The 16899-nt window shown below is 40.3% G+C and overlaps 1 protein-coding gene across 1 annotated transcript in view; it reads right to left on the reverse strand.

Moving 5' to 3' along the window:
• Window positions 1-16899, reverse strand: part of USP50 (ubiquitin specific peptidase 50) — a 33923-nt gene that overhangs the window by 8596 nt on the left and 8428 nt on the right. Inside the window, exon 6 of the mRNA XM_021694008.2 lies at window positions 15067-15199. Within this exon, the coding sequence (XP_021549683.1) occupies window positions 15067-15199 (133 nt within the window). The remainder of the gene's footprint in view (window positions 1-15066; window positions 15200-16899) is intronic.

Raw genomic sequence — 16899 nt, forward strand, 5'->3', positions numbered from 1 at the left:
AAACTCCACAACTCAAGACAGGAAAGAGGCCACATGGAGGAAGGGAGGAAGGGTGAAGATGTGGTCTGGGAGCAAAGCAGATGGCACTGAGAAGGGCGGAAAACAGACCTTCACGCTGGGGAGCCCATAAACGGGGAGGACGAATCTCTGTAATATTTGCCTTTTATAGTGACAGGGGCTGAATTTCGTGAGTACTTAACATCTGCAGGGCTTGCCTGGAATTTTAAAAAGCATCGGGCTTGGCCCTGGGAGAGACTGGAGGACGTTAGGAAGCAGAGTCCCCGCCCTCTAAAGAGACAGTGGGATAAACAGCCTGTGCAGATACTATGTAGAACCAGCAGTTTGGAAAAGGCCTGGGGCAGTCGGGAGGGCGAGGGATTTGCTCATCTTGGAGTGTGGCCTGGAGAGGCAGGGATCACAGGGAGACCACTTCAGGAAGAGAGGAGTTGGCAGGCGCAGTTTCCCTCCCTTGTGTCCCCCACACACACTCCCGCATAAGCAATGGCTGCCTGCGGGACAGAGCACAGCACCGACGCTCCTAATGTGCTTGCATCAAGCCCCAACCCCTGACGCTTGGGCAGATCTGTCCTTCCCAGGCCTGCTCACGTCAGTCCTGGCCCTGCGGCCCCTTCCCCCAAAAGACCAGTATAAACCTGTTAGCACCACATCGCTGAACTGCAGGTCTCGGGGGACATCACTTCCAGCAGTGGTGGGGCAGGTCTCCTTTTGCAAGCAGACCACCACACACCTCAGGGCCCACAACAGGCAAAGACAGCCTCTGCAGACACCGGACTGAAGGAAAAAGAGGCCATGATTCCACAGCACAACATACATAGGACACACTCCCTGACACGTGAGGTCCTAGGGGACAGGGGACACTGCTGCGGGGCACTACAGGACCTCTTCTTCATAGAACTATTTCCATTACGAGGAAGAGAAGTAGCTGACTTCCCTAACAGAGAATTAAATGGACACAGAGAGTTAGACAAAATGAAGAGACAGAGAAACGTCTCCCAAATGAAAGATCAGGACCAAACCACAGAAAGAGACCAAAGTGAAATGGATACAAGTGATATGCCTGATAAGAGAACTTAAGTAATGATCTCAAAGATACTCACTGGACTTAAGAGTGGAGGGCATCAGTGAGACCCTTAACACAGATAAAAAACAAAAAAGGATATCAGCTAGTTCTTTGTTTTTACTCAAAAAGCATATCCCTTTTATAGTTCGTGCCGTCTGTGAGCAAAACTTTTCAGTACGTGTGTATATCCCTTTAATAATTGCAGCAGGTTAGGATTAGGAATTCCCTACTTCCTCATTTTCTTATAGGTTTTAAATTTCCAACCTGTTAAGTGAATTTGTAGACCAAATTCCAAAGGAACTTTTTGTGTAGTTGGTTCTTGTAAAATGTGTTTGGTAAACAAACTCATAAGAGTGTTTTAGTAGTTATTAAAAGGCTGACCGTTTCCTACAGGAAGGTAAGAAAACACAGGTTTTGTTTTATTACAACTTATATAAAGTTGTGTGACAGGGCATCTTCTTTGCTTCCAGGGATTGGGATGGGGTCACTGGGGATTCAGATCCTGGCAGAACTGTCAGCTTTATTCTGACATAATTCTGAGGGTAAGATATGTAAATGATAAAATGATTTGGTTAGCATTTTAGCAATGCTTCAAAGTGTTTTTATTTTCTAGACTAAATGTCAGGTTGGTATGAAGTAAAAACATCTAATGGTTAATTTTCCGTTTGTGTTTTATGTTCTTGAATACTTTTGTTGTTGTTGTTGTTATTTACGGAGATTTAAAAATCATTGTACTTTGGTCAGAAAAACAATAAATATAGCTTATAAATATTTAAAAAAGAACAAGTCAGAGATGAAGAACACAATAAATGAAATTAAAAATACACTTGATGTCATAAATAGCATGCTAGATGAAGCAGAGGAACAAATTAATGATCTGGAAGGCAGAGTAATGGAAAGTAACCAAGCTGAGCAAAGGAGAGGAAAGAAAATTACTTAAATTGAGAATAGTCTTAGGGAACTCAGTGACTCCATCAAGTATAACAACATCCACATTATAGGGATCTCAGAAGAAATAGAAATAAGGGGGCAGAAAATTCATGTGAAGAAATAATAGCTGAAAACTTCCTTAATCTGGGGAAGGACACAGATATCCAGGTCCAGGAGGCACAGAGATTTCCACCAAAATTCAATGCAAGGAAGTCCACACCAAGACACAAGGTAATTAAAATGGCAAAAAGTAGTGATAAAAAGGTTTTTTAAAGAAAAAGAAGACAGTTACATACAAGTGAAACCCCATAAGGCTGTAAGCTGATTTTTCAGCAGGAACTTTGACTATCTCATGTCACCCCCTCTGGTGTGCAAAGTGCTGAAAAGGAAAATCTACAGGCAAGAATACTCTATCCAGCAAGGCTATCATTCAAAAGAGAAGGAGAGATAGAGAGTTTCTCAGACAAAAACTGAAGGAGTTCAGGACCACTAAACTAGCCCTACAAGAAATATTAAAGGGGACACTTTGAATGGAAAGAAAGACCATCAATGAGAGTATGAAAAGTAAAAAACACAAAAGCAGTAAAAATAAATATTTCTGTAAATCAATCAAGGGACTCATAAAATAAAAGGATGCAAAATATGACACCATATACCTAAAACATGGGGGGGGGGGGCAGAGAAGTAAAAAATGGGATTAAACTAAGTGACCATCAACTTAATATACACTGCTATTTGCAGAAGATGTTATATACAAAACTAATGGTAACCATGAATCAAAAACAATGATGTATATGCAACAAATAAAGAAAAAGGAATCCAAGTATATCAAAGAAAGCCAACAAAACATGAAAGAGAGCAAGAAAGGATCAGAGAATACCTACAGAAACAACCACAAACCACGTAACAAAATAGCAATAAATACATATCTATCAATAATTACTTTGAATATAAATGGACTGAATGCTCCAGTCAAAAGACATGAGATGACAGCGTGGATTTAAAAAAAAAAAAAAAAGACCCATCTATATGCTGCCTATAAGAGACTCATTTCAGACCAAGAGAGACCTGCAGATTGAAAGTGGGGTGTGGGGGTGGATGGGATGCAGAAATATTTATCATGCAAATGGATGCCAAAAGAAATCTGGGGTAGCAGGACTTACATCAGACAAAATAGATTTTTTTTAAAATATTTATTTATTTATTTGAGAGAGAGAGAGAGCACACACAGAGGGAGAGAGAGAAGCAGACTCCCCACTGAGCAGGGAACCCGATCCCAGGACCCTGAGGTGATGACCTGAGCCAAAGGCAGATGCTTAACCAACTGAGCCACCCAGGTGCCCCACAAAATAGACTTTAAAACAAAGACTGTAACAGGAGACAAAGAAGGACACTACATAAAAATAAAGGGGACAATCCAACAAGAGGCTATAATAATTGTACATATTTATACACCCAACATAGAAGCACCCAAATACATAAAACAGTTAATAACAAACATAAAGGAACTACTTGATAATAATATAATAATAGTAAAGGACTTTAACACCCCTCTTACATCAATGGACACATTATCTAAACAGAAAATCAACAAGAAAACAATGGCTTTGAATGATGACACAATGGACCAGATGGATTCACCAGATATATTCAAACATTCCATCCTAAGACATCAGACTACACATTCTTTTCAAGTACACAAGGAACATTCTCCATAATAGATCACATGTTAGGCCACAAAACAAGTCTTGACAAATTCAAGAAGATCAAAGCATACCATGCATCTTTTCTGACCATAACGCTATCAAACTAGAAATAAACAAGAAAGATTCTGGAAAGAGCACAAACACGTGGAAGTTAAATAACATGCTAGTACACACTGAGTGGGTCAACCAAGAAATCAAAGAAATAAAAAGTTACATGGAAACAAATGAAAATGAAAACAAAATGATCTAAAATCTTTGGGATGCAGCAAAAGCAGTTCTAAGAGGGAAGTTTATAGCAATACAGGGCTACCTCAAGAAGCAAGAAAAAGCTCAAAAACCTAACCTTAGGCCGAAAGGAGCTAGAAAAAGAAGAACAAGTACAACCCCAAAACAGCAGAAGGAAGGAAATAAGATTAGAGCAGAAATAAATAATAAACTAAAAAAACAATAGGACAGAACAATGAAACCAGGTGCTGATTCTTTGAAAAGATAACATAATTGATAAACCTCTAGCAAGACTCATTGAAAAAAAGATAGAACCAAATACTAACAAAAGAGGAGAAATAACACCACAGAAATACAAACAATTGTAACAGAATATTATGAAAACCTATATGCCAACAAATTGGACAGCATAGAAGAAATGGATAAATATCTAGAAACATATAACCTACCAAAGCTAAAGAAGAAGAAATAGAAAATTTGAACAGATCCATCACCAGCAATGAAATTGAAGCAGTAACCAAAAACTCCCCAAAAAACTGAAGTCCAGGACCAGATGGCTTCACAGAAGAGCTAATGTCATTCTTCTTGAACTAGTCCAAAAAATTCAAGAGGAAGGAAAATGTCCAAATTCATTCTATGAGACCAGTATCACCGATACCAAAATCAGATTAAAACACACACACACACACACACACACACAAAGAGAACTACAGGCCAATATCTTTCATGAATATAGATCCAAAAATCCTCAACAAAATATTAGCAAACCAAATCAAACAGCTTATTAAAAAAATCATTTACCACAAACAAGTGGGATTTTTTTTTTTTTTTAAGATTTTATTATTTGACAGAGAGAGAGCACAAGTAGGCAGAGCGGCAGGCAGAGGGAGAGGGAGAAGCAGGCTCTCTACTGAGCAGGGAGCCCGATGTGGGGCATCATCACAGGACCCTGGGATCATGACCTGAGCTGAAGGCAGACGCTTAACCAACTGAGCCATCCAGGCGCCCCACAAGTGGGATTTCATATTAGGATGCAAGGGTGGTTCAATATTTACAAAACAATGTGATACATTTCATCAATAAGATAAACAATAAAAACCGTATGATCATTCCAATAGATATAGAAAAAGTGTTTGACAAAGTACAATATTCATTCATGATAAAAACACTCTGCAAAGTAGGTCTAGAGGGAACAATAATCTTAACATAATAAATGCCATAAATGAAAACCCAGAGTCAGCATCATTCTCAATGGGGACAACCTGAGAGTTTTCCCCCTAAGATCAGGAACAAGACAAGAATGTCCACTCTCACCACTTTTATTCAACATAGTACTGGAAGTCCTAGCCACAGAAATTAGACAACATAAAGAAATAAAAGTCATCCAAATTTGTAAGGAAGAAGTAAAACTCTGTTTGCAGATGACATGTAGAAAACCCTAAACACTCAAAAAACTAAAGACCAAAAAGCTACTAGAACTGATAAATGATTTCAGTAAAGTTGCAGGATATAAAATCAATGTACAGAAATCTGTTGCATTCCTATACACTAATGAGGCAGAATACAGTGAAATTAAGAAAACAATTCCATTTACAATTGCACCAGAACTATAAAATATCTAGGAATAAACTTAACCAAAGAGGTGAAAGACCTGTACTCTGAAAACTATAAAACACTGATGAAAGAAATTTAAGACAATGCAAAGAAATGGAAAGACATTCCATGCTCATGGATTAGAAGAACAAATATTGTTAAAATGTCTATGCTACCTAGAATAAGCTATACATTCAATGCAATCCCTATCAAAATACCATCAACTTTTTTCACAGAGTTGTAAGAAATAATCCTAAAATTTGTATGGAACCAGAAAAGACCCCAAATAACCAAAGGAATGTTGAAAAAGAAAACCAAAGCTGGTGTCATCACAATCCCAGACGTCAAGCTCTATTACAAAGCTGTCATCGGGCGCCTGGGTGGCTCAGTTGGTTAAGCGACTGCCTTCGGCTCAGGTCATGATCCCAGGGTCCTGGGATCGAGTCCCGCATTGGGCTCCCTGCTCTGCGGGGAGCCTGCTTCTCCCTCTCCCACTCCCCCTGCTTGTGTTCCCTCTCTCGCTGTGTCTCTCTCTGTCAAATAAATAAATAAAATCTTTAAAAAAAAAAAAAAAAAAACAAGCTGTCATCATCAAGACAGTCTGGTACTGGCACAAAAAGAGACACATAGATCAATGGAAGAGAATAGAGAGCCCAGAAATGGACCCTCAACTCTATGGTCAACTAATCTTTGACAAAACAGGAAAGAATGTCCAATGGAAAAAAGAGAGGCTCTTCAACAAATAATGTTGGGAAAACTGGACAGCCACATGCAGAATGAAACTGGCCATTTCCTTACACCACACAAAAAAAATAGACTCAAAATGGATGAAAGACCTAAATGTGAGTCAGGAATCCATCAAAATCCTAGAGGAGAACACAGGCAGCAACCTCTGTGACCTCAGCCATGGCAACTTCTTGCTGGACACGTCTCCAAAGGCAAGGAAACAAAGGTAAAAATGAACTCTTGGGACTTCATCAAGATAAAAAGCTTTTGCACAGCAAAGGAAACAGTCAACAAAACCAAAAGACAACCAACGGAATGGGAGAAGATATTTGCAAATGACATATCAGAGAAAGGGCTAGTATCCAAAATCTATAAAGAACTTATCAAACTCAACACCCAAAGAACAAACAATCCAATCAAGAAAAGGGCAGAAGACATGAACAGACATTTCTGCAAAGATGACATCCAAATGGCCAACAGACACATGAAAATGTGCTCAACATCACTCAGTATCAGGCAAATACAAATCAAAACCTCAATGAGATACAATCTCACACCAGTCAGGATGGCTAAAGTTAACAAGTCAGGAAACGACAGATGTTGGCGGGGATGCGGAGAAAAGGAAACCCTCCTACACTGTTGGTGGGAACGCAAGCTGGTGCAGCCACTCTGGAAAACAGTATGGAAGTTCCTCAAAAAGTTGAAAATGAAAAAAAAAAAAAAAAGAAAAAGTTGAAAATGGAGCTACCCTACAATCCAGCAATTGCACTACTAGGGATTTACCCAAAGATACAGGTGTAAAATGAAGGGGCACCTGCACCCCAATGTTTATAGCAGCAATGTTCACAATAGCCAAACTATGGAAAAAGCCCAGATGTCCAATGACAGATGAATGGATAAAGAAGATGTGGCATAGAGATGCCTGGGTGGCTTAGTCGGTTAGGCGGCTGCCTTCGGCTCAGGTCATGATCCCAGGGTCCTGGGATTGAGTCCCGCATCGGGCTCCTTGCTCAGCAGGGAGCCTGCTTCTCCCTCTCCTTCTCTGCTCCCCCTGCTTCTGCTCTCGCTCTCTCTTACAAATAAATAAAATCTTTAAAAAAAGATACACACACACACACACACACAATTGAATACTACTCAGCTATCAAAAAAATGAAATCTTGCCATTTGCAACGACGTGGATGGAACGAGAGGGTATTATGCTAAGCAAAATGAGTCAATCAGAGAAAGACAAGTATCACATGATCTCACTCATCTGTGGAATTTAAAAAACAAAACAGAGGATCATGGGGAAGGGAGGAAAAAAATAAAACAAGACGAAATCAGAGAGGGAGAAAAACCATAAGAGACTCTTAATCATAGGAAACAAATTGAGCGCTGCTGGAGGGGAGGGGAGTGGAGGAATGGGGTAACTGGGTAATGGACACTGAGGGCATGTGGTATAATAAGCACTGGGTATTTTATAAGACTGATGAATCACTGACCTCTACCTCTGAAACTAATAATACATTACATGTTAATTGAATTTAAATAAAAATTTTAAAAATAATGACCAAATAGTATTTATCCCAGCAATGCAAGTGTAGTAAAATTAGAAAATCTTTAAATTGACCATATTAACAGATTATAAAGGATTCAGGAAAACGATAGCATCTCAATTATTGTTGGAAAAAAAGTTTAATGAAATTCAATACCTTTACAAACATGCACAAAACTGTTAGCAAAACCAGAATAGAAGGAACAATCCATACCCTGATAAAGTGTAGCTACTAAAAAGCTACAGCAAGCATCATTGTTAATTGTTCTCTTTAAAATGAAAGAAAAAAAAGATTCCAATACAGTTCTTTCAACCATCAATTAGTCAAACAAACAACAGTAGAGATAGCTTTGAATAACACAAGTTTAACTTCCATGACATAAGGAAGCTGGATCCTAATAAATAGAAATACACAAGCCTCAACACATGTAAAAGAATTTGTCTTATACAGATCATAATCTTTTAACACAATAAAACTAGTAGTCAATGCAAAAAAAGATATATTATGGTTCAGGGAGCAGAGTGGGTCAGGTATTATAGGTGAGTTGATAGCTCATCTATAATGCTGGGTAATGGATGCATTAGGGTTCCTTATATTGTCCTCTCTATTTTGTGTTTGAAGGGTTCTATAATTAAAAAGGTGGTAGGCAGTGAAAATACTTTCTAGAGAAACATCTGTAGTTTTAAATGCTTATATGTGAAAGAACAGACTGAATGTTAATGAACTAAGCTCCCAGTTTAAAACAGTAAGAGAATGAACCCAAGAAAAGTGGAAAAAGATAATAAAATTAGAAGATCAATGAACCAGAAAACATACAAGGAGAATCAAAAAATCAAAAGTTGGTCCTTTGAAAAGACTTCAACAATATAGACATTAATAAGATAGATCAAGAAAAAATACAAAGCAATGGTAAGTACATAAAATTAGAAATGAAAAAAAGGTACAGATATCTAAAGATCCAGCAGAAATTTTAAATTTGGGGGGGGGCACCTGGGTGGCTCAGTCGTTAAGCGTCTGCCTTCGGCTCAGGTCATGATCCCAGGGTCCTGGGATCGAGTCCCACATCGGGCTCCCTGCTCAGAGGGAAGCCTGCTTCTCCCTCTCCCACTCCCCCTGCTTGTGTTCCTGCTCTCGTTCTCTCTCTCTCTCTCTCTCTCTCTCTCTCTCTGAGAAAGAAAAAGAAAATTTTTTTTTAAATTTTTTTTAAGATTTTATTTATTTGCGAGAGAGAGAATGAGAGACAGAGAGCATGAGAGGGAGGAGGGTCAGAGGGAGAAGCAGACTCCCTGCCGAGCAGGGAGCCCGATGCGGGACTCGATCCCGGGACTCCAGGATCATGACCTGAGCCGAAGGCAGTCGCTTAACCAACTGAGCCACCCAGGTGCCCGAAAAAGAAAATTTTTTAACACCCTAAAAAAGTTATGCCAGAAAACTGAACACTCTGATGAAATGGACAAATACTCAGAAAATTCTAACTTATCAAATCGATGGAAGAAGAAAATACAAAGCCTGTATAGACCTACAAGCATTAAAGAAATTATACCAGGAGTTAACAATCACCCCTCGAAGGGAAGTGCATGCCCAGGTGGGCTTACAGGTGAGTTCTATCAGTCCTTCAAGAAACTTACCACAGCCTTACACAAACTTCTGTACAAAAGGAAGAAAAGCTCCTCTAACTCATGAGGTCAGTTTAACCTTGATACTTACACTAGACAAAGGGTATAAGGAAGAAAAGCAGAGATAACGCTCATTCAAGAGATTATTGCAAAATCCTAAAGTGTGGTAAACCAAATCAAGCAAAATACATCTCAGATAATAATGACCAAACAGTATTTACCCCAGCAGTACAAGGGTAGTAAAAGTAAAGGGTAGTAAGTTAGAACATCTATAAATATAATTCAACATTGAACAGATTAAAAAGGGTTCAGGAGGGCCATTTCTCAATTATTGTAGAGACAAAGATTTAATAAAATTCACTACCTTTACAAACATGCACAAAAAGTGTTAGCAAAACCAAAATAGAAGGAAGTATCAATAACCTGATAAAGTATCGCTACTAAAACACAGCAAGCATAATCCTTGACTATTCCCTTTAAAAATGAAGAAAAAAGGGGTACTCACTCAAGATAGCGATGTAGAATCGTGCGCTCACCTCCTCCCAGGGACTCACCAAAAACCAACAGGGCTTGCATCCGTGAGACCCACAAGGCTATAACAAGCTATAACGGCTCTTCAAGTGTTCAGACTCACCTGTCCCAGGGTGCAACACAGAGGCAGCCAATTGAGAGGTGCCCAGGCTTTACGTGAATGAGGCTCATCTGCTAATTTTAGAGCACTGGCCTGCGTTAAGGGCAGGCATCTAATTCAGCACACATGGGGAGTCCTGCAGGCCTGTGGGAGCCCTCTTCACATCCCCCTCTGCCATGCTCCAGAGTGCTAACGTCTCCCAGAGTGGAGCTGGTTTCTGTGAATGCCATCCAAGGGATTCTCCATAACTGCCTAGCTCTGGTGGCCGGGGGAGCTTGTGTTCCTGGGTCCTACAGGATTACAACAATCAGAGAGACAGTTCCTGGCAAGCTGTCACCCCCAAGACACTGGACAGACAGCAGAATGAGACACACCCCCCAGTCTTTCTGTGAAAGAGGCCTATTTGCTTGTCCTGGGGCTTCATGAAGCCCGAGGAGAAGGCTTTAGGTTTGGCACACCTAGACTAGGGGCCAACAGAGGTGCTGTCGAGGCTCTGGGCTGGTAGATGCCATCTTTGTGTTCTCCCTCTGCCTTGCTACAACTTACTGGTATCTCCCACAAGGGAGGTTTTACATTCATCTGGGGTCCTGATTTTTCCGACTGTGGCCCAAGGAACACCTCCAGATTGCCTTGGCTTTGGTGGTCAGCAAGCCTTTATGCATGTGGTCCCACAGAGCTGTATGTATATATTGGCATACTTTAAAAGCTGCTGCCTGAGGGCCTGTCTTCCAGTATGTCTAAATCTAGCTGCTGACCAAGATCCTCCCTTTTGGGACATTTAACACACCCTCAACTACTGGAAACCATCAAAAATAAAATAGGCTGCTTGGACAACACAAAGGGTTGACGGCATGAATGAACGTTGCATAATTTTGAGTGATAAGAGCCAGACACAAAAGAGTACATGCTGTATGATCCTATTTCCATAAAGCACAAAAGCTGGCAAAACCTACCCTGTCAGGAGTCAGTGGTTTGCCTGACTAGAATTGGGCACAAGGCTAGTTAGGATATTAGTGATGGCCTACTTGAACTGTATTCTGGTTCCATGGGCCAGTCCACTTTTTGAAAATTCATTGAGTTTTACATTTGTGATATGGCTTTTTCTACGTATGTATGTTTTACTTCAATAAAAAGTTTACTTTTTTAAAAAAATGAAGAAATAGGGGCACCTGGGTGGCTCAGTCAGTTCAGCGTCTGCCTTCAGCTCAGGTCATGATCCCAGGACCCTGGGATCAAGCCCCGCATAGGGCTCCCTGCGGAGCAGGGAGCCTGCTTCTCCCTCTGCCCCTGCCTCTCTCTCTGTCTCTCATGAATAAATATTTAAAAAAAAAAAAGAAAAGAAACAAATTATTAGTATCTTATACAAACTGTGCCGAACAGAATAGAATGGCCAATGCCTTTTATGAGGCTAGAATAAGGCCCAAAACAAAAACAAAAAAACAGTATGAGAAAGTTAGATTAGTTTCTCAATTGCGAAAATAAATACAAAAATGTAAAAACACTTTTAGCCAAAAAAAAAAAAACTCAGGTAGAAAATCAATGTCATTTGCTATGTTAATAAATTAAAGGAAAGATTTAGGTAAGATATCCTTAAAATGTCATCTGGGAAAACATACACACATACACACAGATATCTATATATAAACAAAGTTTCATGTGTCAGCATATGGCAATGCATTCTATAAAACCGTAAAAGCAAAATACTGGCAACACCTAAGTGCCCAGCAACAGGAGAAACAATAAATAGATACAATGGATTACTAAAAGCGGTTACAATGACTGTACTAAAGCTAATGTATCATGTGGATGAATATAAAAATAACATGAGGGGAAAAAAGTCACAGAAGAATATGTCCAGTATGATACCATATGTATAAAACATGCAAAACAATCCTACATAGCATGTACAGACACATACATGCGTCACAAAGTATGAAAGAGTGCATAGAAATAATACACCCCAAATTCAGAACAGTGGTTACAACAGGGAGTGGAGGGCAGTGGGATCATTAAACATACACACAATTTTATCTAGGATATTTTATTCTTTTTTTTTTTTAAGATTTTATTTATTTATTTGAGAGAGAGAGAATGAGAGACAGAGAGCATGAGAGGGGGTAGGGTCAGAGGGAGAAGCAGGCTCCCCGCTGAGCGGGGAGCCCGATGCGGGACTCGATCCCGGGACTCCAGGATCATGACCTGAGCCGAAGGCAGTCGTTTAACCAACTGAGCCACCCAGGCGCCCCTAGGATATTTTATTCTTAACATTGGTGGAGGGTAATGTGAATACTTACTGTGTTTTCTGTTCCTGAAATATTTCAAAATTTTAAAGTCTTTTTTTAATTTTTTTTTTTTAAGATTTTATTTATTTATTTGACAGAAAGAGAGAGAGAGCACAAGTAGGCAGAGTGGCAGGCAGAGGGAGAGGGAGAAGCAGACTCCCCGCCGAGCAGGGAGCCCTTAGATGGCTTGATCCCAGGACCTGGGGATCATGACCCAAGCCGAAGGCAGATGCCCAACTGACTAAGCCACCCAGGCATCCCTAAAAAGTCTTTCTAAAAACCAATCACTTGAAGAGGGTTGAAGGAAGTAAATACTGTTAGCATATGTTTGCTACTTTCAAATATTTGAAGGAACATCATGTATAAGAAAAAAAAAAAGAATGTGTTTCATTTTGCTAACATGTATGTACAAGTATTTAACTGTAAAGCCACATACATACTGTTATCTGTTTGTTATTATACTATATATTGTTGTAACTCTATGTTATTACTGTTATTACTACAAAGCACAGAATTAGGACAAACAGAAGAAATTACAGGAGGAAGGCAGATATATATTAACTATTAGAGGCAGCATAATGGAGTAATGAGAATGGGACTGTCTGGGGGGTCAGCATGCCTCGCTTCAGACCTTGGCTCTGCCCTTTGTAGGCGATATGATTGAGGCAGATTATTGAACCCCTCTGTGCTGTTCTCCAGCCTGTAAAATGGGGATAATAATAGTGCTTACCTCACAGGGCTATATAAGGATTAAATGATTCTTTGCAAAGTGCTTAGAACGGTGCCCGGTACATAGCAAGCCCTATACGTTTGTAAAATAAATCAAACAAACCTGGCAGGTAAAGAGCCCGCCTTGTAAAGCACTAAGCTCTTCTTCAAGGGCTCCTGCAAAGGCTGGGAATATATCGGTTTGGGGTCTAGCACACTTCTCAAACTCCAATATGCATTCGGATCACGTGGAGATCTTGCTAAAATCCATGTTCTGAGTCAGTAAGCCTCGGGGGGAGCCTGAAAATCTTTACTTCGGAGAGGTGGTGCCAGGGCTCCTGCCGACTACAGCTTGAGGAGCAGAACTCAAGGCTTTTCCCTGTGGCCGGACATCATAGCTTCAAAGATGCTTAGTTCTTATTGCCAGTCCATCATCAACTGACAGTTGATTCTAAATTCTAAATTTATTTCTCTTTCAAAACCAACTTTTGGCCCCTCAATTAGCTGATAATAATTTAAACACTAAAAGGATTACAAATTTTTTTTTTTTAAGATTTTATTTATTTATTTGACAGAGAGAGACACAGCGAGAAAGGGAACACGAGCAGGGGGAGTGGGAGCAGGAGAAGCAGGCTTCCCGCCGAGCAGGGAGCCCGATGCGGGACTCGATCCCAGGACCCTGGGATCATGACCTGAGCCGAAGGCAGTCGCTTAACCGACTGAGCCACCCAGGCATCCCAGGATTACAAATTTATAGGAGGCTTGGGGTGACTCTATACAAATGTTTATCTTCCCTTAATGTAGGTAATTACATACTTTTTTTTTTTAAAGATTTATTTATTTATTTGACACAGAGAGAGAGACAGCTACAGTGGGAACACAAGCAGGGGGAGCGGGAGAGAAGCAGGCTCCTGGCTGAGCAGGGAGCCCCATGCGGGGCTCGATCCCAGGACCCTGGGATCATGACCTGAGCCGAAGGCAGACGCTTAACGACTGAGCCACCCAGGCGCCCCCATACTTTTTTTTTTTAAAACAAATTCAGCTTTCTGTCTTTTGGATTTTCTTAAAGAAGAAACACATAATGAGAAATGTAAACAGTGAAATACAGGGGAGGCGGTTCCTGTGTCATTTTGGAATCCACAGTAGAGTCTAAATTTGATGTGATAGAGAGGAGGATGTCACTTTAGATCTCCAGTAGGGAAGTGAGAGAAGGAAAAGCTCCTGTGAGGGCAGGATAAATGAGAAAGAAGGGGAATGTCAAGGCTTGAAGTAGGAAGGAAAAATAAAGGAGGATCAATTTTTAAAGTTTGAAGGTATGGTTGAGATGTGAAAGAGGTTAAAGGGTGGGACTAACATTTTATAATGTATTAATTCAACAAGCTGAATAGGCAGAGGATCCTGGCGAAGCATATGGGCTCTGGTGGGAGCCCTCCCATCTGCTGTGCGCCCCGCTGGACCTCCAGGTTCTAAAGACTGTTAACACCATGATCCAGAATGGAAACCCGGAGAACGGCTTCATGCTTGGGGCTGTTTGACATTGTGGGGAGTTCTGAGTGATTTGGTCTGAATTATACTCCATGCTTTCTTTCCTTCAGGGAATCCTCAATAATGATGGTTGACTTAGAACCAAAGGGAACCCCCACAGAGTTTCCTTAGGACTAGATGCACACAGGCAGTGACTCCTCTGGGACTATTCCATGTGGAGTGTCAGGGGGCTTTGGCCATAGAGTGGCTCATGAATATTCAACATAAAGCTATCGATACTAACTTCTGCTGCCCCCATAGCCTAATTTGCAAATGCCCCCAGATCTGAAATAACCAATGAGTGGAGGGAAAGTGAGGAGTCCAGGGACAGGACATTTTATTTTTCCATTATTCTACCGTTTGAAGTCAACACAGAAAGTTCCAGCTCTATATTTTGCCTTAAAAAGAATATAGGAGAAGTGAGGGAAAGATGAGAGTAGGCATTCAAGTAGATAATGCTACAGTTTTCTTTAAATTTGTGCTATTTTAAATAGTATTTTACTCACCACCACTGCACAGAGGTTATATTTAGGGTGTTTCCGAAAAACTGGACAAATGTAAGGAGTAAGGTCCAAGTTAATGAGTGGGTAATGAATATCTGTTCTCAATTTCCTTTTCATTGTACCCAGAATGTCAAATCTGGAGAGAGAATAAATGTGCGAAATATAAAGTAAGTTTGTAAACCACTCGTGAATGAAGTCTACATACCTTGGTAAATTCCAACTACAGTTAAAAGTAACTTCTTGGAAAGAATTTGGCACAGACCTGTACATAATTTTTTTCTTATCTATGTATTTATAATATGCACATCCACAAACATCACCCGAAATGAGACTGGGTGTGCCAGGGGTGTGGGTCAGGGGGTGAGATGGTACAGAGTCAATCCTGTGAGAGAAGATGGAGACAAAGCCAGGCTTGGCATCAGGGAGTAGAAATCACATTGATTGACTCAGCTTTTCCTTATCTTGATTTTAGCACATGTTGTCTCGGCAGTGTCCTGTTTCCCAGCTCTGAGGTTTTAATATATCTTTAATAGGATAAAATTCTCTGAAAATCTTGTCACATTCTCTATTTGCTATATAGATCAGCAGTTCCCAAATCTGAACTCATATGAGAATGACCCTGGAGCTTTTTAAAAAATGAATTATGGTGGCACCTGGGTGGCTCAGTCACTTAAGCTTCTAACTCATGGTTTTGGCACAGGTCATGATCTCAGGGTTGGGAGATTGAGCCCCACGTTGCACTCTGAGCTGGATGTGGAATCTGCTTAAGATGCTCTCTCTCTCTCCCTTTCCCTCTGCCTCTACCCCTCTAAATAAATAAATAAACAAACAAACAAACAAATAAATAAATAAATGTTCATGGACCCCCCAAGTGTTAGTATGAGAAAAAAAATGTTTAAATATATAAAAATGGGGAAGGATTGTTCTAGATTAAGAGACAAAAGAGACAGGATATGCAGCGTATGACCCTCAAATGGATACTGGATTAGAAGTTATGAAAGGCATTTTTAAGATGAGGGAATTTAGACATGGACTGGATCTTAGGTGATGGGAAATTATTAAATTTCTAGAGCATGATAATGGTGTTGTGATTATGTAGAAGAATGTCCTTGTACTCAGGTGATACATGCTGAAGTATGTGTGTATGTATGTATGTATTTCTTTATTTTAAAGATTTTATTTATTTATTTGACAAAGAGATAGAGAGAGAGCACAAGTAGGCAGAGTGGCAGGCAGGGGGAGAGGGAGAAGCAGGCTCCCTGCAGAGCAAGGAGCCCAATGTGGGGCTCGATCCCAGGACCCTGGGATCATGACCTGACCCAACGCAGCTGCTTAACTGACTGAGCCACCCAGGTGCCCCTTTGCTGAAGTATTTAAGCATGAAATGCCATGGTGTTTGCTTCTTACTTCAGATGCTCAGCTAATAAAATGGAAGGGATGAAGGAAAGGAGGGAGGGAGGTGGAGAGAGACAGACAGAGGGAAAGGAAATGTGGCAAAGTGTCACCAATACTAATGAAGATTCTATGGCATATGGATATTTATTATATATCCTTTCAATTTTTCTGTAGATTTGAAGGTTTTTTAAAATAAAAATGGGGGGGGGCGCCTGGGTGGCTCAGTCAGTTAAGCATCTTGCCTTCAGCTCAGGTCATGATCTCAGGGTACTGGGATCAAGTCCCACATCGGACTCCCTGCTCAGTGGGAGTCTTCTTCTCCTTCTCCCTCTTCCCCTGCTCCTGTTCTCTCTCTCTCTCTCACTCACTCTCTCTCTCTCAAATAAATAAATAAAAATCTTTTTTTAAAAGACCACATTAAAAAAATAATAAAAATAAAAT

This window comes from Neomonachus schauinslandi, chromosome 9 (assembly GCF_002201575.2).
Source record: "Neomonachus schauinslandi chromosome 9, ASM220157v2, whole genome shotgun sequence".
Lineage (NCBI taxonomy): Eukaryota > Metazoa > Chordata > Mammalia > Carnivora > Phocidae > Neomonachus > Neomonachus schauinslandi.